This window comes from Camellia sinensis, chromosome 8 (genome assembly GCF_055761805.1).
Source record: "Camellia sinensis isolate YWXY chromosome 8, ASM5576180v1, whole genome shotgun sequence".
In the NCBI taxonomy this organism is placed as follows: domain Eukaryota; kingdom Viridiplantae; phylum Streptophyta; class Magnoliopsida; order Ericales; family Theaceae; genus Camellia; species Camellia sinensis.
The window spans coordinates 179,739,932-179,766,513 of record NC_138968.1 but is presented as its reverse complement, the minus strand read 5'-3'; the positions used below and the strand labels follow the sequence as shown (position 1 = coordinate 179,766,513).

The 26,582-nt window shown below is 36.0% G+C and overlaps 1 protein-coding gene across 5 annotated transcripts; it reads right to left on the bottom strand.

The window, feature by feature from the left end:
• Positions 1 to 448: 448 nt before the first annotated feature.
• Positions 449 to 23,234, bottom strand: LOC114286354 (Leucine-rich repeat (LRR) family protein). Of its 5 annotated transcripts, none has more exons than XR_014338778.1 (21): positions 22,781 to 23,234; positions 15,121 to 15,184; positions 14,852 to 14,988; positions 14,631 to 14,717; positions 14,294 to 14,369; positions 9,973 to 10,047; positions 9,801 to 9,870; positions 9,612 to 9,689; positions 9,235 to 9,298; positions 9,028 to 9,106; positions 8,715 to 8,805; positions 7,923 to 7,983; positions 7,768 to 7,835; positions 7,507 to 7,577; positions 5,686 to 6,507; positions 5,391 to 5,595; positions 4,136 to 4,260; positions 3,946 to 4,042; positions 2,738 to 2,812; positions 2,157 to 2,212; positions 449 to 950 (listed from the first exon to the last, which is right to left on the bottom strand). XR_014338778.1 is itself a non-coding variant. In XM_028229514.2 (21 exons), the coding sequence occupies exons 1-21, from the start codon at positions 22,843 to 22,845 to the stop codon at positions 875 to 877; spliced, it is 1,758 nt and encodes a 585-aa protein (XP_028085315.1). In that variant the 5' UTR covers positions 22,846 to 23,234; the 3' UTR covers positions 449 to 874. The 5 variants fall into 5 exon arrangements, 2 of the variants coding, with proteins under 2 accessions (XP_028085315.1, XP_028085316.1); XR_014338779.1 differs by having other exon boundaries at positions 9,235 to 9,295; XR_014338780.1 differs by having other exon boundaries at positions 5,391 to 5,495; positions 9,235 to 9,295.
• Positions 23,235 to 26,582: the final 3,348 nt, after the last annotated feature.

The window sequence follows — 26,582 nt, the reverse complement described above, 5'->3', positions numbered from 1 at the left end:
AATGTATTACACTGATATTGTGCATTGAAAATACTGAATAATAGGGGGGGAAAAATCACAAAAATGATGTTATAAATTAAAAACATTAAATTTTAAAATGAAAGGCCTATCTTAAATTACATCATTTTATACAGAAATGATGTATTTATATCATTATTCACAAAAAAAATGATATCATAATATTTATTAAGGCTACACTCACTCACTATATTTTTACACGACATCTAATGTGTGACATACACAATGATTGTTGTAACTGTATCCATAGTAGTATCATTCATATTCATATTCAACTACTAATAATTATGCATGCTAAATAAAAAATGATATAAAAATATGATAAATAAAGAATTAATTATTTTTTTAAACAAAATTTTTTTGTTGATAAGTTTTTTTTTTTTTTTTTTAACAATTTTAATGGTGTCAATTTATGAAAACCTCTCAAAAATTTTATATAATAGTCCATAGTTCTATAAAATAAAAATAAAAAATCAAAGTTCAGTCGATTCAATTCAACCCACTACTTCATGCATAGCTCAGCCCATGCTCAAATCACGTGTCACAACCCCTCTCTCACACACCAGAATTAAATAGGATCGTGTATTCATTTAGTTCTTGCTAACATCGAATCTCCGGAACATAGGATAATTACTCTCTCACACACACACACACACACACACACACACACACGAGGACAAACTAGAGTAAGGATCCTGTCCCCAAAAATCTGTCTCCATGTCCCAAATCACTCATAATCATTGGATCATTTGAGAATCTCAAGATTTGAGAATCCCAAGACATATCTAATGGTTATGAGTGATTTGGTACATAGGGCCAAGAATTTTTGGGGGACAGGGAATCCTTAGCCGACAAACTAGTGCTCCACAATTTTGTCCCTCAAATATGTCAGAACAGCTTTAGTTCCACGATCCAAAATTGTCCTCCGAATGCTGGGGAAGAAATTATAAAAAAAACGTATTAGAGCAGCATGTTATTGCATCAATGTAAAATGGTATTTCATTCTTCAAGCATAATCATTATTTGAAAGTTCTACAGATGAAACTACATAAAGCAACAAGAATGCTTATGAAATTCCCATCAACTTAGGCCATGTTTGTTTGGGCGGACTGGATTAGCATTCTCATGACTAATAGTCCTAGGACTACCAATCCGTTAGATTATGTATCCTATCTTAACTAATAGTCAAGTTTAAAATAATTAATCCATAATTCAATTGTTTAACCAAATATCGGATTAATAATTTTATTGGACTATTAGTCCAATCCCAAGCTCATGTCCACCCAAACAAACATGGCCTTAATGCTTTTTCTGTCACTTTATTTGTTTTAATTATGTAACTAGGCAGCACAATGAAAAAGGATACTAAAATGATCAAAAGTTAACACGAAAAACGAGCACTCTATTCCACATACCACGATATTTAGACAAGTAACGTTTTTAATTACACTCTGAGAAACACATAGATGACTGGAAGGCCATTATCTGCTTTGGAAGCCCATTGAAGCATTCGGGTCCATTGCGTGGATGGTAGATTTCTTATTTCATTTAGTTAGGGCTTAAATAAATATTTGCATAGGATATTTGATTATGTTTCCAAATAGGGTTTGATTTCCTATTTGTTTGGTGATTGACCTAGATATCTCTCAGGTATCTTCAGTAGATCGCTCTAAACACATAATCCTCAAATTTTACCTAACAACCAAGTTTGGCTAAGTACGACTCAGAGAGTCAAACATGACAACCTAAGGCCTGGTTTTGATTGCATTCCTTTTTTATCCATTACCAATAGGGAGTTGAGAGGAATGAAGGAGCTTTTGAGTTATTTAAACCTCGTTCAACAAATATTTAAAACTTGTTCAACAAACTGTGGTTGGAAAAAAATTCTGAAAACAACCCAATTTTTAGGAAACTCCTAAAAGTTATTTTTGAATTTTCAAAAATTGTTTTCGCAGAAAACAATTGATGTTTCAAACTTTCCAGTGTTTTCTGTTCATGAAAAAATGAAAGCAAAAAAGAAAAAAAAAGGAACTACGCCAAACAGACCACTGCCACAAGATGCTAATATGTGAAACACGACTCTCCTATTAACCATATACAATGAGAGAGAGAGAGAGAGAGAGAGAGAGAGAGAGCACCTTTTTAATGGGTTTCCATCAAGTCTCAACACCTGTAGGGTGGGTTCAAGCAATCCCTGCAGAACAAGTTTCCAGCTGAGAAGAATGTATTGAATCAAGTATGCAAAATCCTATCATGCAAGCTAAGTGAAGAAAACCCTCCACAAATGTGTTGCAAAGTATCACAAAACTATCAGTTGGGACACCTTGTATTAATTTTACTAAAACAAAGAAGAAAAAAGAAAAGAAAGCCAATGCGAGTCACACAATTAAGCAAAGCACCAGGAAACCATTTAATTTGTTTTAAAAAAACGCATACTAGGTTAAGGCAGAAAGATCTATTTTTTCCAATAAACCATTTCTCAAACTCAATAAACAGGTATAGAAAGTGAGTATCAGGAATGTAAGATCATATTGACAATAACAATATATTTTAGTCATTTCCCAGTATATAGGGCCAGGAGAGGATGATTGTTCAAAGAATATTAAATCATTTATCATCAAAATATCAGGACTAGTGCAGCATCACGTTATCAATTAGTACTGCAGTTTATGATATCCCCAAATATTATTGTAAAACGAAAACAGTTTTGTATTCTGACCAGCTCGGGGGGAAGTGTAGTAATGTTGTTGTCTGAAAGGTCAAGCTCAGTAAGAGAAGTCAGAATTTTGAAACCCTGCAAGACAATAACAGGATATACAAAATAAAAATTTAGAACTTCGACCGTAAAATGGGAAAAAAATTTAGTTACACCAAATGAGAAAAATTGTAATCACTAATAATAAGTTTCATACTGTCCCTTGAAGCCAAACATATGCAGGCTCTTAAGCAAGACACCCATCACTACCTATGTGCACATGACATGTGGCAGCACAAAAGATGCTACGACACCTATATCTTTTGCTTTACCACATAATTATATATATTTCGTTAAGCCTATACTACATAACTTATCGACAATAATAAAGGTGGAATATCCAAGAAGACTTCCACTAAGTGTGAATCTGAACCCAATCAAATCAAGGTTCCCACCAATAACTAGTTTCATTTGTTTACACCTTGCCATTCCGTCAAAGTGACACTGTCAAGAGGTTTCCACGTGTAGTAACTTATAAATCACCACAACAAAAAGTCATGAAGTTAACTTCCAATGAATTTTCAGCAAAGATCCAGCAATTAAAGCATTAACATTTAACAATGACTTCAGAAAAAAATTAAATGCTCAAATGATACACAGAATTGTCACTAAAAGGAAGACATAAAAGTTTAAAGTGAAAATAAATGTTGGTGAAAGACCTAATATATCATTAGACAAAGATATGTGAGAGAATCAAAGTTATATTTCTGATGAAATAAAAGTATGAGTGCAGTAACATATAAACATTTAAGATACTAAAATGTCCACAATTATGTCCCCTGACAACTGTACAGTTTTGCTTTACATTCCCTAAATTACCAATATAATAAGCATAGCACTCCAATTGTATCTAGGAATAGAGCTGTACAAGAGCAAAAGCAAATTTGTTAAAATGAATTAGTCATTGGTATACACACTAGGCACTTCCAACCAACAAAAAGAAACTAGGGCAACAACTTGCTTTCCCACAATCAAGAATACAAGTAAGAAATATTTTGGGTTGTCTTAACCCAAAAAACAGCAGAATCAATTTGACACTAACTGGACCTCTATCAGCTACAGTTAAGATCAGTATTGCTGGGTTGACAAACATAAGTATTAACAAACTTTAAATTGATTGATGGGGGATTTGTATGCAGAAAACAAGTTCTATAAGAAAGAACAAAACTTACCTCTGGAACTGAGTGAAGAGAATTTTGGCTCAGATCAAGAACCCGTAATTTCTGTAATCCTAATAAATCTGATGGAATTTCAGATATACGCATCCTTCTGTTCACCAAATGAGAAGTGTGAGATGAATAGTACAGGAACTGAAGAGGGTATCAAATTCACTGACACAAGCATTATTTCTCTATGACAGACCTCAGATAAAGCTCTTGCAACAGAGGTAGGCTAGAAAAGGCTGGATGTTCTGGTAAACAACCTGCATTACCACTTAGATCCAGAATCCGGAGCTTGGAGGCAGCTTCAAAGCCATTTGATGGAATCTAGAAACAAGAAACAAAAGGTCTTTAAAAATGACTAATTATAGGAGTTATACAACAAACTATAAGGTATAAAAAGTATTGGAATGCTTCAAACTAAGGCCTATGCTTATTAGTAACATGAATAGATGCTTGCAAAGTCAATGAAACATTCCCGGCACAATTTTTGAAAGGAAGTTTGGTTTAGGAGTTTACTGAGGTGGTGAAGATTTTTTTGACCTGATGAAGCAGTGTTGCTGATTGAGTCTTCTGAGGCTTGTGGCTGCAGTTTTGCTGGGTGTAGCTATGGTCTCTGCTACTTATTGCTATGTTGCTGCTATATTTGCTGCTGTTTGATCTTTGTTCTTAGTTGTAATACATTGTTGTGAAGTTGGATGTTTTGTCGATAATGTGTGAAGAATGTGCTGCATTTTTTAAGATTTGTTGTTGGCCTCTTTAGTCAGTTTGTCTCACTGTGTTACTGTCGGAGGCTAGCGTGGGGAATGCCCTTGTATTGTCTACAAAGAATCTTTTTGGGTGGGTGTCTACAAAGAATCTTACATACCCAAAAAAGGTATTTGAATGGACTCAAGCATTGTCCAAATTTTGACCCCCTAAAAAAAAAAAAGGTTTCACTAAACAGCTACAAAATTTGAGACCCACCAAAGTAGTTTAGCAACGCAACTCAAAGAAGGTCAATCTCTTCAATACATGATTATTTAAGCAGTTATAGAATTTGAGACCCACCAAAGTGGTCTACTTAAAGAAAGGACAATCTTCAATACATGATTGTTTAAACTCCATAACAGATGATAAATTCCTCACAAACTTTTCTGGCTTACAGGAGCTTTCTCTCTCAGATGCGCAGGGACTCTAAATTTTGTTTATGTGCATGCATCTTTGTGTAAGGTTATATTGTATTTGAAATTCCTAACCATTTTGCCATTGCTATAGCCTAAGTGCATTTGTCAGTGTGTATGCATCACATTGCATCACATGCACACAGTAAGGGTGGGTGTGTACAAAAGAAACTTATATTTACAGGTCAAATTTCCTAGAACATAGCTTTTTTTCAGAGATTAATTCCATGCTCACAACTGCACCAATTTCACTTACATTTTGTAATACAAAATCCAGAATCAAATCTCATTTACCTGTAGCAGTGGATTATTGTCCAACTTCAAACATGAAAGGTTAGAAAGTGACTTTAAAATAGCACCGGGCCATTCTTTGATCTTGTTCCTGGATAAAATCAAAGCCTGCATTGCAATAAGTATTGAGATGAGGGGCAGCCAATTTAAAATGATCCATCCTTGGACACCGAAATGCAGAACTTCCTAACCAAACAGGGCTCAATATCTGGAATGTTATAGATGAAATTCATGTATCAAATTCTTACATTAGTATACTGAATCAATTAAGACGGACATCCTAAAAAGAGTTTAGTACCTTGCATCATATTGGAGGCTCAAATGAAAGGATGTTTAATTTGATGTATGCCAGGGATCAATCTTTTGTAACCTAGCAGGATGGCAAGTGCTCATCTGCCAAGCATTGTGGCGTCATTGAGTCACGGAAATCAGCCTCTACATGAAAAGTGGGTCTATTACCTCTCCTCCAAATGTTAATATAAGTGGGATCCTTGTGCACTAATACAACATTTTTTAGCAGTGACAAGTCTTTTGTTCCACATGAAGCACATTGGCTGAAGGAACTTAAATATCCAATGATGCACCAATTCCCTGGATGCAGTCCAGAAAATAGGTGAAACAGGGAACTTCTTAACTTACGAAAAATCTTCAGATTGGCCATATTGTATAATTAATGGGTTATGTGGTAGATTGCAACTGTACTTGGACACCTGAAATTAATGCGTATAAATATATTGAATCTTTGTTTAGACCTGAGAAACATCAAACCTACTCATCCCACCTTACACTCACTTACATACTTCATAGTACATTTGTCATTGTTGAAGAGCAAATAATGTTGGGTTGCAGAAACAATACTGTGAGTTTCAGGACTACAGCTATTATCAATTAGGCTGTAAACAGCATAATATTGCATCCCCACTTTCCTGTCATCTTTCCTAATTTCTATTTTTATGTTAATTGAGAAAACCAAAACATATACCTCAAGGGAAACGCATGAAGAAAGTTCGGCAGGTAACTCTTCAATTGAATTTTTAGAAAGATCGACTTTTGTGACTTCCCTTGACTCACACACTTCGGATGGGACAGCACTCAAACCAAGTCCTCCTAAAGAGAGTTCCTGAAGAACATAAATCAAGAACTTCTCAGAAAAAAGACATTAAACCAAAAAAAAAAAGGTCTGGATGCTGACAGAGAATTCAAGTTTTACATAAATAAAATGAAGAGAAATGGGTTCTACATAATAAATGACACATTATAGTAATTCAAAGCACATGGTGGGCCATAATATCTCATATATGTGCAGAGAGAGAATTATAAGATTTAAGATCATGAATTGATAATATTGTATTGTAGGTGATGCAAAGGTTTAGTATTGAAATAGGACGGTGTAAATATAATACATGTTTTATATTTATATATGTGCATATTTATAAAGTGCTGTACTTGGTGAAGAAATTGAGGATGAAATTTAAGGCTAAAGGCATTTTGCTTGAGATTGCTTCTATTTCACATCTTCTTTTCTAGCCTCTTTTAAAAAACGTAATGAATGACTTCATATTTCATATTATAATTTTGATTATGGTTACGCACCCAGTCTTCATTAGCTGCCCATGAACATAAGAAAATCTTCTTCAAATAAGAAATGCTAGGTTTAACATATGTTTATCTAAAAAATATTGATATCGGGTTTGAGTTTGAGAGCAGCCACCTCATGCAAACACTGCTAAGGTTAGGTCCATGCCTATCTCAAGTCATACCACTCCCATCCCATCATCCTTATTTGCAACAATATATTTGCTTATTCTTTGGGATTATACATTCCATTCAATGTAAATTTTAAAACATGCTCTCCGCCATCAAGATGTCCACATAAAAGACACTAAAACCCCAGTAATACACCAGCGAGCTCTACAGAGAAAAGACACTACAAATCCCAATTAGTTTACAAACTAGCTAAGGTTGGATCATATAAATTCATTTTTCAAAAAATTCTGTAAGTTTCCCCAAGTACAATACTTGCAGATCTAGACATTTGATCTATCAAAGAAGAGTCAAGCCTTAGGTTTCAAGAGAAAGACAAGGAGAAAGATATAGAAGTGTATAGTGAGTAAAATACCTTTGAAGTGATGGACATTCGAGCTGCCATGGAAACTACATTGTCTTTTGTTGGAGTAGAAGCTGCAGACTCTACAAGAGAAATTTTTTTATTTGACACAAAATTAAACTGACAAGAACTACAATACGAATATTTCTCATAGGCTCAACTTCAAAACGCTGGAAAACTTTAAACTGCTGTACAGCTGAGACATAAAGTATGAGAACATAGAGGGCTTGGTGTTAAAAGCATCAAAAAGGCCCAAACCCAAGTACTAAATACCTTCATCAGCTGGGAGTCTACTTCGCAAATACCTCAATAAAGCGGGTGTAGGTCCATTTACCAATGTGCTAAGAGAGAGAAAGAATCAGTTAAAAAAACTCTTAAACCAACTTAAGCAGAAAAATAAAGCAAATGACCAAGACAATGAATCAAACCTTCGAAGGCTTCGCATAGGATTGCCCATAAGTAGAAGTTTCCGCAAGGTTGTCATCATACCTAGGTTGTAGGATGTGTTAGATCAGATAGACAATAAACAGGCAACAATATCCTAGACAAGGAAATTGATATATATAAATCAATAATATTAACTAACAATTTCCCCTCCAAATTTTCGCATCAGGATGGAGTTTCTCACTCTGGGGAGAGGTGTGCTCCAGCCTGTGTTGACTCAACTGCTAGAACAGAATTTAGAACAAGAATGCAATTACCAATTAAATCCCTTATTAAGGAATGGTCTTCACCTAAATAAAGTCAGAGCTTTTAATTCAAGTACTAAATCCATGAAGAGAACAAAGTAGTAGATTTAGAAGCACAAACATGCCAAATATCCTCTCAATCAATAAAGAAGCCTTCTATTAGTGTTTCCATCACAACAAGATAACGCTATTATGAGTAATTTGACTAGAAAAGAAGACGTGAAGTGAAGGCAGTTGAGAAAAACCACCAAAACATTTCAGTTCACTCCTTATCCCACTGCAACTAGATCGATCTATAAATTTTCCTGGAATAAAATAAATCCGGTGAAGTCTCATCTCCTTTCATGTTTCCGAAAGTGTGTGAAAAGAGGCAGAAAATAGAGCACCGTGATTAGTGTGCAAGCATTTCTTATAATATTAAGGAAGAAAATCTTTATCACATAAAGTGTCCACATGTAAAAAATATACATCGTAAATTATACAAAATGAAAAACTACTGCCAACTGTAATGTGAATAAAGGCAAGCCTTACCAATCTCGGAAGGCAAGCCAGACAATGAATTATTGGACAAATCTAGAACTGAAAGACGCAATTTGCATGCCTCAACGGGATACTCCTTCAACTGCACACATTGTGAAATAGTCAGGGGACATCACAACTAATTGAGAAACTAGTTTCAAGTTTTATTTCAAAAGTTGGACCACGTTGAGAAATGCATTTCCCAGAAAAACAAATAAACCTAAGGGGACTCGTATTAAACAAGGGTCATACTCAAGCTTATTTATTGCAAGTTGCGACAAACTAATGAAGAAAGGTCACTTGAACAAATAGATGTCAAGACAACCTGGTTTGAGTGAAGATCAAAAGTCCCTAAGCGAGGAAGTGCTCCTATCTCTGCTGGCAATGAGGACAACAAATTGTTCCTGCAAATTGAAAGGAGAAACAAGTTCCATGTAATTATCAGAGATGACAGTTTAAAAATATCTAAAACACCACACTATGAAAACCCTCATTAGCCAATTCTTTTGAAACACTAATAGATGAATCTGACCCCATATAGAACTCCACAAGGGAAGAGCAACCCATTATTGATGACGGGATTGAAGAAATTCCTGCCGAATTTATACACAGATTATACATCAGTAGTAATGAAATTAAATTAACAGATAACAGAATAGGTACACAGTATTCATTGAGTTAGCTTTTATAATCAAACCTATACACACAACACAACCCATTAATGCTGTGTTTGGTTGGAGGATTTGACGAAGGATTTGGAAATGGAAATGGAAATGGAAAAGGTAAGTGAAATGTGAATAAAATATATCTAAGTTTCACCTAGTTTCATACACATTTTCCCTTTCCCTTTCTAAATACCTCCCCAAATCCCCCAACCAAACATAGCATAAGGATACTTAATTTACTCACTGTTCTGATGAAGGTCAAGACGAATGAGACGTGAAAGGCTTCCAATGCTCTGTGGCATACCACTCAGCAAGTTTTTTGCTGAAAAATTATTCATTGTAAAGTGAGGCTTAAAAATTCATTAATGTAAGTAAACTAATTGGTTGTCAACATAAAAATTAAAAAACCATAGACAAGAATGCAGATATTTACATGCATTAAGTTCTGTGAGCATGATACATGATGCAAATATACTTTCAGATAACACCGTTAGCTTGTTTCCCTGCATGTAGAAAGATAAATTATAAACTTAAAGTCCAGTCATCCAACTTAGAGGTCCAAAAAGATCTTCAAGTACCCTAAATAAGAGCAGTTTCTATAGTACCTCAACATCCAACTTCGACAATTTCGAACAATTCACCAGCTCTTCTGGCAAGCTGGTAATGCAATTGTTCGATGCCTGAGGAAAGTACAAATTAAGCACCGGGTAGAAAGCTTAAGCATCTCAAACAAGGCATTATGTCACCAAAACAATAGACAGATATGTTTGTCCAATCCAAATTTACTGTTACAGCTGCAAAGGCTTTCAGGCTACCTGCTCAACTTAATGATTCTTGGAGAAGACCCACACTCAAGAAAAAACAAATAACATATAATCCCTGAAGTACAGATGTGATAAAATTCAATGTATTATTGATTGATATTGATTGATATACTGTCTATTACAAATGGTTCATTATATAGATGTAGGTGTAGTAGATGGTGGTAGTGGTGTAGTGGGTTAGGTTTAGTGGAGTAGGTGAGGTGGTAGTGGTGTAGTGGGTTAGGTTTAGTGGAGTAGGTGAGGTGGTAGTGGTGGTAGGTGATGGTAAATTCTAACAGCCCCCCGCAAACTCAAGGAGGATAGAAACTAACCAACTTGAGTTTGAAGAGAGGAACAAAACAAGAAAATACATAAAAATAAAAGAGGATAGGAGACACTGTATGGTCGTGTGAGACCATTGGAGAAGACACCGAATGGTTGTGTCATAACGGTGTAGAGGACACTGTATGGGGGTGTCATAACCATGTAGAGGACAGTTTATGGGGTCATGTCGGACCGTTGTAGAAGACAGTTTATGGGGTCATGGCGGACCGGTGTAGAAGACAGTTACGGGGTCATGTCGGACCGTTGTAGCAGACAGTTTACGGAGTCATGTCGGACCGTTGTAGCAGACACTATTGTGACAGTTGTTGTGACAGTTTACGGAGTCTTGCTGGACCCTTGTAGAAACTAACCGGAATCAATGTCGGGACAGTTTACAGAGTCTTGTCGGACCTATGAAGGAGCTAACCGGAATCAATGTCGGGACAGTTTACAGAGTCTTGTCGGACCCTTGTAGAAATTAACCGGAAACAATGTCGGGACAGTTTACAGAGTCTTGTCGGACCCTTAAAAAGTCACACCCTCAAAAGGTGTGCCCAATTTTGTCAAAAGGCGTGCCATCAAAAGGCGTGCCCAATTCATCAAAAGGTGTGTCGGACATGATGGCGAGGCACGTGAGTGCCTTGGTTGGCGTGCCCGTTTGTCGTCTGGCGGCAAGTGGCGCGCGATACGCGTGGCTGCCTCGGCTATTTAACCAAGACGGAGGCTGAGGCCGAGGCAGAGGCTGAGACAAGAAACTGAGAAAAACCTCTGAAAAAAAAAAAAAACTCTTCGTGTTGCTGAGAGAGATAGTGCGTTTTGCTGAGAGAGATAGTCTGTAACACGCTGTTGCCCAGAAAATGGCCTCGTCCTCGTCTTCCCGTGGACTGCTCACCCTCTTTCCCGACCTCAACGAGTCAACAAGAGAGAGAACTGGTGCGGTGGCACTGGAATCTCAACCAAGCGCCCCGGAGTTTACTCCGTTGAACTTTCCGATGCGGTCTGTGGAGCAAAGAATGGCAGTGCAGTCGGATGTGGAGGCCAATCAGTATACTTTGAAGGCATGTGTGGAAAGCATGACGGCGGTCACAAACTTGTCAAACCGGCTGCAGAGTAGGACAAATGAGGTGCAGCATTTAAATGCCCAACTGGCTCTGCTCCAACGCATGTATAAGGATGCGCGAGCAGAGATAAGTGTGCTGAAAGCAGAAAATAAGGAGCTGAAGCGGAAGGCCACTGTGATGTTCCGATTTGGAGGTCCGCCGTATGCTGCAGTGGAGGAGCAGGGAGTAGTGATCGTGCCCAGTGGAGTGGGAAACACGGAGGCAACACCAGCAAGGGCCGTCCAGGACGGAGGCAAGAAGAAGAGACCGGCGGAATAGGCGAAGAAGTGAGGTCGAGTGGTGGCCGGCTGCAGAAAAGAAAACAAAGCTGTTGGTTTTTTTTTTTTTTTTTTTTTTTTTTTTTTTTTGGGTGTAAAATGGTGAGCGGGGTGAACCCCGACATGAATAAAATAAGGTTGGTGTGCAGTTCTTCCGCTTCTGCATTCGGTTTGGTTTTTTTTTTTTTTTTTTTTTTTTTTTTTTGAATCAGAAAAAATATATATATATATATAGATATATATTCTATAGACTCGAGTGGAAGGAATGATGGGTGTGGGCAACAGCACAGTGTGGGAGATGTGGAGTCTGACAAATAAAAGAAATTTGGTTGTAAACAAATAAAAGAAATTTGGTTGTAAAGTAAAGGAAACGTGGGTGTGATAAGTGTGTGAATGGGGTGTTGTGTGAAGAATAAAAAAAAAATAAAAGGTGTCTGACATGTGCATGCGTGTGATAAGTGCATTTGTTTTTTTTTTTTTTTTTGTGTGTTTGTTTTAAATAAAATAATAATAATAATAATAATAAATAAAATGAAGTGGGGGAAATCAGTGGAATCAATTAAGGCTAGGATAATATATTGGAGTGGGGAAAAGAATGATGGGAATGTTGAGTATATAATAAAATAAAAATGGGTATTTGAAAAAAAAAAGATTAAAAAAGTGTCATAAAAGGGATCAAATAGCACATGGGGCTGTTATTGTGTAAAGGGAAATATCTTGGGGCATGTGGGGCAAGTGGGGCATTTGCAATTTCTGAGGATACATGGAATGAACCAACTGAAATCAGATTGCATCTCAGAGAAGAAGCTGGAGAATATCTGGAGGAGAGCAAACTAAAGGAATTGGTGAAGAGGTATTCCGAGTTCATCAACTTTCCCATATACCTCTGGGCAACTAAAGAGGTTGATGTGGAGGTTCTTGAAGGTGGCAATGTAGCATCATCTTCTCCAGCAAGTGATTGAGTGGACAAGCTTTGTCTGTGTATGAAGCTTTGTGTATCGTGTCTATGGTGAAGCTCCGTGTGAGACAGCAGCAGAACAACAACAACAACAGCAACAACAAGAAGATCAAGATCAAGAAATAATTTGTGGCAGCGGAGTGAAGGTATGTATAGAAAATTCTAGTGGAATAGGTTGAGGTCCGGCGGGCGGCCAAGGCAAGGTTGCCGCCCGCCGGTGAAGCGAAAAATACTAAGTGCTTAACCTTGCTCTGATACCATGATAAAATTCAATGTATTATTGATTGATATTGATTGATATACTGTCTATTACAAATGGTTCCTTATATAGATGTAGGTGTAGTAGATGGTGGTAGTGGTGTAGTGGGTTAGGTTTAGTGGAGTAGGTGAGGTGGTAGTGGTGGTAGGTGATGGTAAATTCTAACAAGATGTCATACGTGCATTTTTTATTTATAAAGACTTCGTGGATCCTTTGACAATCTTTTTCAATTTCGTTCTTGCATCCAACCAAAAGATACACCATAAGCAGTTCCATTTTTTTCATAGAAAGAGTTCGTGACCTCACAAGTTGATTATCTAGGACAAGTATACATGGTAAGAGAGATTGGTGATGATGTTAGTTACTCATAGAATTAAGGGCAAATTTCCTAGATAATCAACTTGTGAACATAACTCATAGAATTGGTGATGATTTTTTTCTCTGTAGTACAGATAATGTGCACATAACTCCCTGTCATTTGAAAATAACCAGTTAACCCATCATGATTTGTGAACTAAAACACATAGTAAGGAAAAAAACACAAAAACTTCTAAAATAAACCTTCTGACCTGAAAAAGAATACAAACTAGATAAAGTTATTACCATTTTCTTATTTATTGGAGAAACCAATAATGCATAGTTTTTAGTTCTCACAATTCAAGAGTCCATTCTTGTCCAGCTTTCAAAATCCCAACCAGACCCATACCAAAAAAAAAATTCAATACTAAATAAAGTGACCTGATGCTTTAAAGCTATGAATTGATTTACAGCTGATTCAGGCCAACTCAATTCCAGTCAACCAAAAACTTGCAAAGTCAAAATTTTGACCACATTGTTTAGAATAACTTTATTCAAAAAATACAAATCTTCGGAGTACCAAAAGCACGTGAATGAGTTAAGTGGTTGCAAGCAAAAGCTATTCAGATCAACTTAGTGCAGCTCAATTTTACAGGTATAGGTCAAATTTTACCAGATACAATAAGATTCTCTTCAATAACAGCTGAAATCTATACTTCGCTTACAATTTTCAGATATAACTTTTATGTAATAAATAGTTGCTAATGAGAAATATATCAACAGATTACATATGCTGCTGCTCAACACATAGGTTCTCTGTCCATCCAGAAGTTAATATCTATGTTTATCAATTTATCACATGCTAAAAGCCATAAAATAGACAGATTGGATCGGAATTATGCCTCACCTTGAGTTCTGATAAATTTAAACATCTTCCAAGTGAACCTGGGAGATCCTTTAATTGGTTGTTTGAACAATCAAACCTAGAGCAACCAAATGAAACGAAACTGTTCAACCACAAAAAGCAACCAAAATTTCTCCATATGTTCTTTATTTTCAATAACTTGCGCCATATGTTCATTAGCAAACAAAATGGGAACAAACACAGTACCAGCATCCTTATCTTCGTTATGCATATATATGAAGCTCACCTAATTTCTACAAACCCCCCCCCCCCCCCAAAAAAAAAAAAATAAATAAATAAAAAAAAAGACAGTATGAGAAAATTAGTAAAGAAAGCCTACTTGACCAGAGAAGTTGCTGATCCTACTTCTTCAGGTATATTGAGTAACAAGTTAAATGAAACATCTAATGATTTTAGCATGTGAAGCCTGTAAAATGAAAATTAAGTATCAGAACGTTGCAAAATGAGAGAGAGAGAGAGAGAGAGAGAGAGAAAGCACAAAAGCAGGACAGATTTGGTAATTTCAAATATAAAAATGGTAAAAAGGTCCCAATGACATACTCTCCTATAGCAGCTGGAAGGTGGGAAAGCTTGTTGTGGCTAACGTTCAGCACAGACAATAAAGGCAAATTTCTGAGGTCTTCCCTTAGTGATTCAATGTCATTATGAGCCAAAATCAGCTTTTGTAGTTCCACAGCCTACAAATATACAACAAAGCACTTTAATCTGCACTATTCATAATTCAGAACAGCAACTTCATCTACTCAATTAGCTATTAAATGCATTAAGCAGGTCAAATGAGACAGAACATAAAGCAGTGGCACCAATACCTCCCACCACTTTTCACCCTCACCAACTGCATCCAAGCTTTTGTATACCTCATAGGGCACTTCCCTGAAATAAAAATTTAAAGTTATAAAAGCAAAGCAATAAAATTAATTTGCATCCTAGTGGGGAATATCACTTCACGTAATGCACCCAAAAACCAATCTTAGAAGCACGAAACTTACAAGAAGGTGTCATGTCCATGTCAGACATTAACATTCATGAGACACAAGTCCAAACGTGTTGTACTAATTTTTTTTTTTTAAAATAAATAACACTGGATACACTTCGTGTACACAAATATCTATTGCTTCGACGTACATAAAACATATTGCAAGTTTGAAGAAAATAATTTTGGAGCCAATGATTAAATTCATAGTGTGGATATACATCTATAAATCTCACTTCCTTTAGGTTTTACAATTTTAGGATTTCGAAAGCATAAAACTTCCTATTTATTTATGAAAATATACTTCTAAAATAGATTTGGGATTTTTTGTTCACGATTCTTTTTCAATATATAGAATGTGAAAATTGATTTCTTACTAATTTTATATAATAATAATAAAACTTAAGGTTGCTTCCACTTTTATTTTATTTCTATCTATATGTAGCCTGCTTCCTCAATTTTGTCGCTGATTTAAAATATAGAAGTGGCCAAGTGATAGAAAAGTTGCAAAAAATAGGCATCTATGTTCCCTTTTGACTATCATTAAATTGGTGATGCTCAATTTTTACAGTCTTTACCAAGGCTCATTCCTTTCACAGTCCTTACCACTCTCATCCTCTGTTATTAGAATCACACAATTCGTGATTCAAATCATACGATTCGATTCGATTTAGTGGGTAATCCATACGAACAGGTTGTGTGAATCGCAAATAGCTATGAATCGTAGGTGAATCGGTGAATCATGAATTGCTAAAATCGATGTTTGACTTTCTTTTTTGTTTTTTTATTGTTGGAAAAGAGGTTCACACAACCTTTTTAAGGTCTTTAGGGCTACTACATGTCATCTTTTGACTTTCGTCCTCCCTATTTACTCTCTGTATGAGAGAGTCCGAGGATGTCGCCGAAAAATTTGAAAGTCGCTGGAAACTTCGAATCTTCAAGAAATGATGAGAAGCTTAGATTCTTCAACGGTTGGAACTAGAAACACGATAGCAAAGAGACGATGAAGATAAGAGATTGGATGAAGAAGAAGGCAAAGTACTTAGAGAGAGAATAATGGTAAGGCTCTCTCATGGATCTCCCACTTTCACTCTCAAGGTAGTAATAGAGAAGGAAAATTAGTTCTCTCCTAAAAATTTTCTCTCCAAAATCAACTCCTTGTAAAGGTATGGGTGGGTGCTATTTATAGGCACCTCATGATTTAGGATGAAGCCCAAGGCACATGAAGAATATTCTCTCTAACTACTTTATCTGAGGAAGTGACCTATCCGAGGATGAGAAAAATCCCTAAGAGGAGATCAACCTCTCGGCGAACCCTTCTTCTTAGCCACGCCTAACCAATGATCCTCAATCATCTCAAAGGATCAGGGGTAGTCCCAGAGGATACTCTATCGCAGAAGGGTTAAGGGTAGTTCAAAAGAACATCCTGCCGCAAACATTACCGAGTCTTAAGAACCCCCTAGATCGTGCCACCTTGATCCAGGTATGGGCTAGTTTAACCAAACCAAACCAAACCTTAAGTCTAATCAAATGAGGTCAGCTGTATGAATCCTTCTTCTCCACTCAACTCTATCCAAGGCCATTTCGTTAGTCAAATTAAGAAGATTCATACTCTATTTACTACATTAGTTCACATCAATCTAGGTTTACTCCTTCTCCTAACACTACCATCTACTATCACTGTATCGCATCTCTTCACTACTACCTTTGTTAGTCTCCGTTGTATATGACCAAATCATCTCAATCTATTCTCTCTCAACTTATCTTCTATCAGTACTACTCCTACCCAACTTGAATATACTCATTCCTAACTCTGTCTTTTCTAGTCTTATTACACAGCCACCTTAGCATCCTCATCTCAATAACACACATCTTATTTACATGTTGTTTCTTAGTTGCCCAACATTCCGTCCTATACAACATCGCTAGTCTCATAGCCGTTCTATAGAACTTCCTTTTTAGTCTAATGGATACTCGTTTATCGCACAATACTCCAAACACACTCTTCCATTTAAGCCACCCCGCATTAATTTTTTGGACCACATCCGCTCCAATCTTCCCAGTCGGTGTGATAATCGATCCTAAATAACGAAGATATTCACTCTTAGATAGTTCTTGGTTCTCAATTTTCACTTCTCCTACGCTTCCATTGTGACTGTTACTAAAATTACACTCCATATACTCTGTCTTAGTTCTGCTTATCCTAAATTCTTTAGATTCAAGTGTTTTTTTCTAAATTTCCAAATTAATGTTAACTGCTCTAATCTCATATACTAACATGATATCATCTGCAAAAAACATACACCATGGCACATCATCCTAAATATTGCACATCAACTCATCCATAACTAAAGCGAAAAGATAAGGACTTAAGGTTAATCCTTGGTGTAACCGTACAGTAATTGGAAATTCACTCGTCTCTCTAACAGACGATCTAATAATAGTCACCACACCTTCATACATATCCCTAATCACATCAATGTAACTTTTTGTCATCCCTTTCTTTTCTAACACCGTCCTTTGTTTGGACTCCGTTCGAAGCCAAGCACTTCGGATCTATAGGTTTATAGATCCGAATCCTTTCAAGTCCAAGCTCAAATAGGTCTCTTCATTCATAGTTCCAAACCCTTTCGAGACTAAACAAATACCTCGGAGAATGGACCTTCTCCGAGGGTTCCATTTCTTCTAAAAGCAATGATTAACCTTCTCAAATGCCCGTATGATCTGGACATCCTTGGATGGGTTTATTAGCCTTTTTCTAAAGATATAAGCTCAACGGGTCTTCCTCAGCTCAATTTGTTAACTTTCTTGCGGGTCCATTCAATAGAATTCATTTGAAGCCATTTGGTGATAATTTCTCTGGACCCATTAATTTTTGGGCTTTCCAATTGGACCCAATTAATTTAATGGGCTCAAGTTAAACCCTCTTACATTTTGCCCCTATGCATGTATGGGAAATTTTGAATTTCTCGGACATGCATATTTTCAATTCTTCGGCCATGCTTCACTTCACTCCCTCGGACATATCTAGTCTCATTCCCTCAAACATGTTTTGTCTTCATGTGGTTTATGGATAAGATTGACGACTCATCATGATTTATGGATAAAGTTGACAACTAATAAAGATAAGAAGAAATCTTTTTTGTCCTTATGCCGTGTTTGACAAACACTTTATGTACCCTTTAATTTGTTTCCTCAAAGAAAATTAAAACTACTTTTTTTTTTTTTAATGTTCCATCAACCAATAATACCAAGAATTAATTCTTTCTCTCTCTAGGAAATAAACATAACCCAAAGCTAAGATTTTTAGCCCTATACTTGAATCTTATATACTTATGGAATGAATTCCTAATAGTTGAACTTCGTGAACACTTTGCTTGAAAGAATGAAAAGCCATAGTATAGAATAGGACCATATGTTATTGTTTTGTTGATCTTGTGGATACCCGAGGAAATGAATTATTGATGCATTTGTTTGATGTTTACCCAATTCCGATAATCTAAATTTGATATTGTCCTCATTGCTTGTTGGTTTTATTATTTCAGCTAAATAGCTTCCCATAAGAAGTACATCACCTCGGGGCCCTCGAAACTCGCTTCCCATAAGAAGTCCACCACCTTAGGGCCCTTGAAACTCACACCAATGGAGACGAGGGCTATTCTTCGGAAGTTCAAATGAAAGTACACACTCTAATTTAGCAAGAAAGATCCTCAAAGCTCTTGCTAACGAAAGCAAGGGTTGTCCCTCGAAAGTCCACAACTCAAATGCCCTCGAAACTCGCACCAATAGGAGCAAGGGTTGTCCTTCGGAAGTCCAAACAGAAGCAAGGGTTATCCCTCGGAAGTCCAAGTAGTAGCAAACACCCTACTTTGGCAAGAAAGATCCTTTTTGGCGGGCAACCGAGTCTACTAAACTCGCACTAATGGAAGTAAAGATTGTCCCTCAGAAGTCCGAACGAAAGCAAGGGTTGTCCCTCGAAACTCCAAGTAGAAGCACACACCCTACTTTGACGAGAAAAATCCTTTCTGGTGGGAAAGTAAGCAAGTAACACAAATGGAGCACTAGTGTGGTCCGAAGTCGACAAAGCAATACAGACTGAAATCGACAAGAGACAGCGCAGAGGGAGCAGCACGAAGCTACAGCAAGCAACAGCTAGCGGCAACTTGGGTCGTGATGTCGGCAGTGTCCGGGACTGAAGTGACAGGCGGCACACCAACAGCAGTGGCCTTTGGCAATCATGGAAGCAAAACCAAGCTCCGGCGTATCTGACATTGCTGCAGTGAAGTGCGCAGGTTGCGCGAGCTGAGTGGTCAAGCGCACAGGGCGGGGCAGGGCCGCAATTGGCTCTCGTGTAGGTTGACGGGTGCTAGATGACCTTAGACAAACCAGTGTTGCGATGGAGCTACGACAAAGGGCAACGACAGCTCAACCAAAGCATAAAAATAAAAAATAAAAAAAGCACAAAGTCAGGAGGTGGTGGCCTTCAGTGATGATTGCAGAAGAAAGGCAGAGAACTAATCTATTGTTCTAAATAAGGAAAAAGCATTGAAGGATATAGGTCTTTAATATTTTAGAGAGAAAAAAAATATAGGCTTCACCTGTTCCCAAATATAAAAATGGGTTTATTGATTTTCTTTGACCTGGAGTGAAAAAATGTTTCTTTCAACATTCTAGAAGAATGAAACGATTTGGAATTATCCACGTGGTTGAGGAATTAAATAACAGAGCTTGACTATTTAATTATTTAGTAAAAAAAAAAAGAGTTTCACTTTTCTAAAAAACGAAAATGGGTCCTTAGAATTTTGATTTCTCAGCAAAAAGCTAAGTTTGGGGTTTTGTTTATTTCCAGGAGAGAAAAAATTTAATTCTTGGTATTATTAGTTGGTGGAACATTAAAAAAATAAATAAATAATATATAAAATCAGTTTTAATTTTCTTTGAAGAAACAAATTAAAGGGTACAAAAAGTGTGTTTGCCAAACATGGCATAAGAACAAAAAAGATTCTTTCTTATCTTTATTAGTTGTCAACCTTATCCATAAATCATGATGAGTTGTCAATCTTATCCATAAGCCACATGAAGACAAAATATGTCACAGGGAATGAGACAAGACATGCCCGAGGGAGTGAAACGAAGCATGGCCGAAGAAGTGAAAATATACATGTCCGAGAAATTCAAAATTTCCCATACATGTAGAGGGGCAAAATATAAGAGGGGTTAACTTGAGTTCATTAAATTAATTGGGTCCAATCGGAAAGCCCAAAAATTAATAGATCTAGACAAATTATCATCAAATGACTCCAAATGAATTCTATTGAATAGACCCGCGAGAAAGTCAATAAATTGGGCTGAGGAAGACCCATTGAGCTTATATCTCTAAAAAAAGTCCAACAAACCCATCCGAAAAGGTCCAGATCATACGGGTGTCTAAGAAGGTTAATCGTTGCTTTCGAAAAAGGTAGAACCATCAGAGAAGGTCCATTCTCCGAGATATTTGCTTAGTTTTGAAAGAGTTTAAAACCACGAACCTAGAAACCTATTGGAGTTCGAACTCAAAAGGATTCAAATCTACAAACCTGGAGATCTGAAGCGCTTGGCTTCGAACAGATTCGAACGCAATCTAGAAGTCGCTCCGTTAATGAGTCCCAGAACACTTGTGGGCTCAGAGCTTTTTGGGATTAACGCACCAGAACCATGGGCATGACGGAGTCCGAACAAAGGACCCGATCCCAAGGACAATGAGTAGAGATAAATTCACTCTTCGATTAAACTAGCCTATACCCAGGTTGAGGTAGCACGATCTAGGGGGTCCTTGAGACTCGACAATGTATGCGGCAGGACGTTCTCTTGATACACCCTTGACCCTTTTGCGATAGGGCGTCCTCTGGGACTAGCCCTGACCCTTTAGGATGATTGGGGATCATTTGTTAGGCGTGGTTAAGAAGAAAGGTTCGCCAAGAAGTTAATCTCCTCTTTGGAATTTTTCTCATTCTTGAAGAGGTCACTTCCTCAAATAAAGTAGTTAGAGAGAATATTCCCCGTGTGCCTTGCACATGGGCTCCATTTTAAATCATGAGGTCCCTATAAATAGCACCCACCTATAACTTTACAAGGAGTGAGTTTTGGAGAGACAATTTTTAGGAGAGAATTAATTTCCCTTCTCCATTATCTACCTTAAGAGTAAAAGTGGGAGATCATAGGAGAGCCTTGCCATTATTCTCTCTCTAACTACTTTGCCTTCTTCTTCACCGAATCTCTTATCTTCATCATCTCTTTGCTATTGTGTTTCTAGTTACAGCTGTTGGAGAATCTAAGCCTCTCATCATTTCTTAAAGATTCAAAGTTTTTGGCGACCTTCGAATTTTCTTCCGATACCCTCAGACCCTCTCATCCACTCTCAAATACTTAAAACTTAGCTGGAAAAAAATGAACTTTCTCTCTCTACAATATTCTAGCCTTACATATTCAATTTTATCTAAATACTTGCAGTTACAACATGATTAAAAGTTTATCTTTGTTTGCTTTCTTTATTAAAAATGGTTGATAAGAAATAGTATCTAACAGGAAAAATGTGAAGTGGTAAATATGAAAACCCGTGTTAACTTCTTACCTAGACTACATGATCATCATTTAGAACAATATTTTTATTGATTTAAGTCTAAGTGGTTGTTTGACATGTGCCAAAATAGCACATATATTATTTTAGCACATTATCCTATTTAGGTCACAATTATCTTCTTTAAGTCACATCACCTCTCTATCACATCACTTCAAACTCAACCCATATTTCACGTTTTTTAGTAAAAAGTCAAAAGATATACTAATTTAGCACTTCCCAGACAACTCCTAAATATTTCATATTTATTAGATATATTTAATATCTAAGTGTATAAATATATTTTCTATGTAATTTAAAAAATGTGACCGAATTTTATGATTCGATTCGTGATTTGATACAATATCATTTCGATTCACGATTCGAATCCCAATTTGACAACTATGCTCTCATCCAATCTGCCTATTCCTTAACCTAATAGTCAGTCTCTTACAATGTGAGTCTTGCATTGACATTGCCATTAATTATAAATATTCAAACAAAAAAGATCCATTCTAATTCCTACAAAATAATAATGAAACTTCCGAACACTTTGAGATACAATTCCTAGTAGTGTTAACTACAACCATACCGCCAATTTACACGCAATTCGCTATATCACAGAAAAATTAGAGAAACCTTCAATTTTCCCTGTTACTTTGGTTCTTGGATGAGTAATTTGCCTAGTCATATCACCCAAGTTGCATATGCAGTATAAAAAAAATGAATTGACAACTATGAAAAACAAAAATATTGTAATCCAAAAGCAATAACAAACAAACCAACAAAAATTAAACTTTTTGCAAATACGATAATAAAAAAATCAAAACATCCAAAAAAGAACTCAGTGATCATAATGCAAATCAAGCACTGTTAATTTGAGATAAATTAGGGATCTCACTTGAGAGAACGGTTTGATAGGTTGAGAGAACCGGAGGCTCTTGCAGCTTTGAGAACTCGATCCATTGATGTGCATAGCGGAAGGAGATTGGATTGGAGACAAAAATATACACCGAGCTTTTTCACAGATCTCTCTTCAACAGCCAGTTGGGAAAGAAGGTAAAGCGTCGAATTGAGATGTTGGAGGTGTGAATCCTCTGCGATGAATTCCTCTGGAGTGGTTTTAGGCTGCCAATTGTTTCTTAACAAAGATCAACTTAATTTTTCACAACGAGAATATATTTAATAAATCTTAAAAATGTGAATAATTCGAATTATTAAAATTTGACTTAAAAATTGGCCCAATGGCCCAGCAAATATAGGATGTCAAGTAAGAACCTTAACAAGAGCATCCTAATTCAGAATTATTAGGGTTGGGTAAATGAATTACGATCGTCTCTTCCATTTCTCTCCTTAATTCCCTACTTTTTAAGTTATTGAGTTTATTTTTGGTCTCAATTTTAATATAAAAATATTTTAGAATTCTAATAATAGAGTTCTAATAGCTCTAATGGGTGTGAGTCCTGTTGTGATAGTGATGTTTATGTCTTATGTGTGTGTGTGTTTTTCTTTTTTACTTTCCATTTCATTAGAGCTCCTTGATTTAGAGGGTTGTATCATTGTTGATTTTTATAATTCAAACCGTTAAAATTTAAGATTTGTTAACTATATTATACTTGTAAAAAATCAAATTAATCGGATATCAGAAATTACGTGTTTGGATCATCAAAGTACAAACATTTTTTTAAAAAAATCTAATAAACAATTTTCCGAATACATGCTTTCTGATATCCGATCAACTTGATTTTTTATATACTCAATAAATCTTTAAATATGAACGGTTTAACTTATTGAAATTTGACCTAAAAGTGAACCCAATGACCCAATAAGTAGGGAGTTAAGAAGAGAAATAAAGGAGAGGATCCGAATCCTGGGTAAATGCCTACTTATATATGGGCCGAGTTTAGAAACAAGTTCAACCTCGGTTCAGTCTAACCTAATCAAATTATATTTTTCAATAATTTTTAGGGTGTTTATGTCAAAAGTCCGAGATTATATTTTTTTTCAGTCAAAGGTTCAGACGTAGAAATAATTTGTCCATAACGACATGCTGAAGTAAAATGGTCAAAATGCTCATATATATATATATATATATATCAGTTCTGTTGGATAGCTCGAAACTCGTTACCCCGAATGGCTCGAAAATGCAAAACGACATCGTTTTGCCCTTTTTTTTTCTTTTTTTTTTTTCTTGATCTTCGTCTTCCTTCCCCCTCTCTTTTCTATCTCAAACAATTCTAAACCAACATCTAATAAACAGAACATCAAACCCAAAACCTCCTTCATCTTCTTCTTCCTCTACTTTCTTTCTCTAAAACCTACCAAACCCATCATAACCCATCACAAAATTGAAGCAATCTACTAATCAAACCCAAAAATTAAACTCAAAAATCAAAACCAAAAATCAAACCCACTACCAATCATCAACAACACATCATGATCATCAACGCCTCATCATCGTCCTCCACACAAATCCAAAACCTCATTCATCTTCTTATTCCTCTACTTTCTTTCTCTAAAACCTACCAAACCCATCACAACCATCACAAAATTGAAGCAATCTACCAATCAAACCCAAAAATTAAACTCAAAAATCAAACCCACTACCAATCATCAACAACACATCATCATCATCATTAACAACACACACTGATACACAGAGAGAGAGAGATACACACCGAGAGAGAGAGAGGTACATAGATCTGTAGATCTGTGTATACACAGAGGATGGCGGTGTCGGTGATAGTGCTCTTTCTATTCCCTCTCCCTCTTCTTTCTTCCTCTCTCTTTCTTTTCTTTTCTCTTCTCTCTCTTCCGCCCTCTGTTTCCTCAATTTGTTTTCAACCATATAAGACCATCTCCAACGGTTCACCAAACTTGATATCAAATTTAAATTTTGATGAAAAAGTTACTGTTTGCTGCTCCAACGGTTGCACCAAATCGATATCAAAATGAGATTTCACCAAACGATTCATCAAACTGATAACAGGCTTCGCATTTCACCAAAACACTGTACATGACCGTTGGGGGAGACGAACCGGTCGACCAGCCGGTTGACCAACCGGTTTTCCATGAAAAAGTTCAAACAGTTCAACATTTCTGGTTCAAACAATTCAAAAAAAAATATTTTGGCTTACTGGTCGACCAACCGGTTGTCCCGGAAAGAGTTCAAACAATTCAACATTTCTGGTTCAAACAATTCAAAAAAAAATTTCCCTCACCGGTCGACCAGCTGATCGACCGGCCAGTCAACCAACCAGTTATCCCAGGACAGATTTGGTGAAAGGTGAACTGTTGGAGCATCTGTTACCAAATTGGGAAAATGGTGATTTTTTTACTCAGATTTGGTAAAAAATTTAGTAAACCGTTGGAGATGCTTTAAGAGGGAAAGGGAACAAAAATAAAAAAAAAATTCCAAAACAACGTCGTTGTGGGTATTCGATCCAATTTGGGCCAAACGTTTCTCAAGCTACCAAGGATTATTATATATATATACCAATCAAACCCAACCTCCCCAAAAGAAACCATTTGACTCTCTCTCTCTCTTCTCAATCTAAACCCTAGGTGTGCCGTTTTGCCACCGCTATCAACGCATTCCCTCAATTTCCGTCTCCACTATCATTGCATCCTCTCTGCTACTAGTGGGGCATTTCCCTAAATAAGTCAAAATACTAAATCAATTCCCAAACTAAGCCTAATTTTGAAAGAATTCCCAAAATAGGCTAAATCGTGGTTCACAACCACGATTTCAACATATATACGCCTGTCTCACATGAAATTTGGGAAGTCTTAAAATCGTGGTTACAAAACGCGCTTTTTATTAAGAAATCGCGGTTACAAAAGGCGCTTTTAATTAATTTTTTTTTTCTTTTGAACTCGCTGTTCCAAACCACGCTTTTATCCAAAAAAAAAATTCATTTGAACTCGCTGTTCTAAACCACGATTTTAGCCAAAATGTAGAAACGTGTTTTGAAAACACGTTTTCAACACAAAACCACGCTCAGCTTTCAATTCATCAAACACACACAAACACTCTCTCTCCCTCTAACAACCCCACGCACAAACATCACTCACACTCAATATATATATATATATATTAATATATATTTATAATTTAATATATATATAAATTTTATTTCATAAAATTGAAACTAATGTTAAATATATATAATAATAATTTATAATAATAAATAATAATCAACTATATAAAATAATTATTTTTATATTTTAATTCTTAATTTTTTTTAATTTTGCTGTTTAGAGATATTATAAACTGGTTTCTTTTTATTTTTAGAAAAACATAAATTACAAAAGTGTTTGGTTTGAACAAAATGTTTAAAAAATTTAAAACATAAACTAAAAATATGTTTGTTCAAGTCCAAAATATTTATATTTATACTTATTATTTATGACAGTGGGATCACACATATTATAATTGAAAAAAATTAATTAAAAAAAATTGAAAAAAAACGTGGTTTGTAAAAATTAATTGGAAAAAACGTGGTTTGTAAAAATTATTAAAAAAAATTTGAAAAAAAAATATTTGAAAAAAAAAATAATTAAAAAAATAATTGAAAAAAAAAATAATTAAAAAAAAATTACTTTTCAAAAAAATTTATTTGAAAATTTTTTTTGAAAATTGAAACCGTAAACTCATTTTTTGAGTTTACGTTTTTTCCTCAAATAATTTTTTTCAATTAAAT

Excerpts from the sequence above, each read along its gene's own strand:
- LOC114286354 (XM_028229514.2), bottom strand. The coding sequence starts at position 22,845 with ATGGATCGAGTTCTCAAAGCTGCAAGAGCCTCCGGTTCTCTCAACCTA. Across the intron at positions 2,213-2,737 it reads CTACACTTCCCCCCGAGCTG|GGATTGCTTGAACCCACCCT; the intron begins GTCAGAATACAA and ends CTTGTTCTGCAG. Across the intron at positions 951-2,156 it reads GATGGAAACCCATTAAAAAG|CATTCGGAGGACAATTTTGG; the intron begins GTGCTCTCTCTC and ends TTTCTTCCCCAG.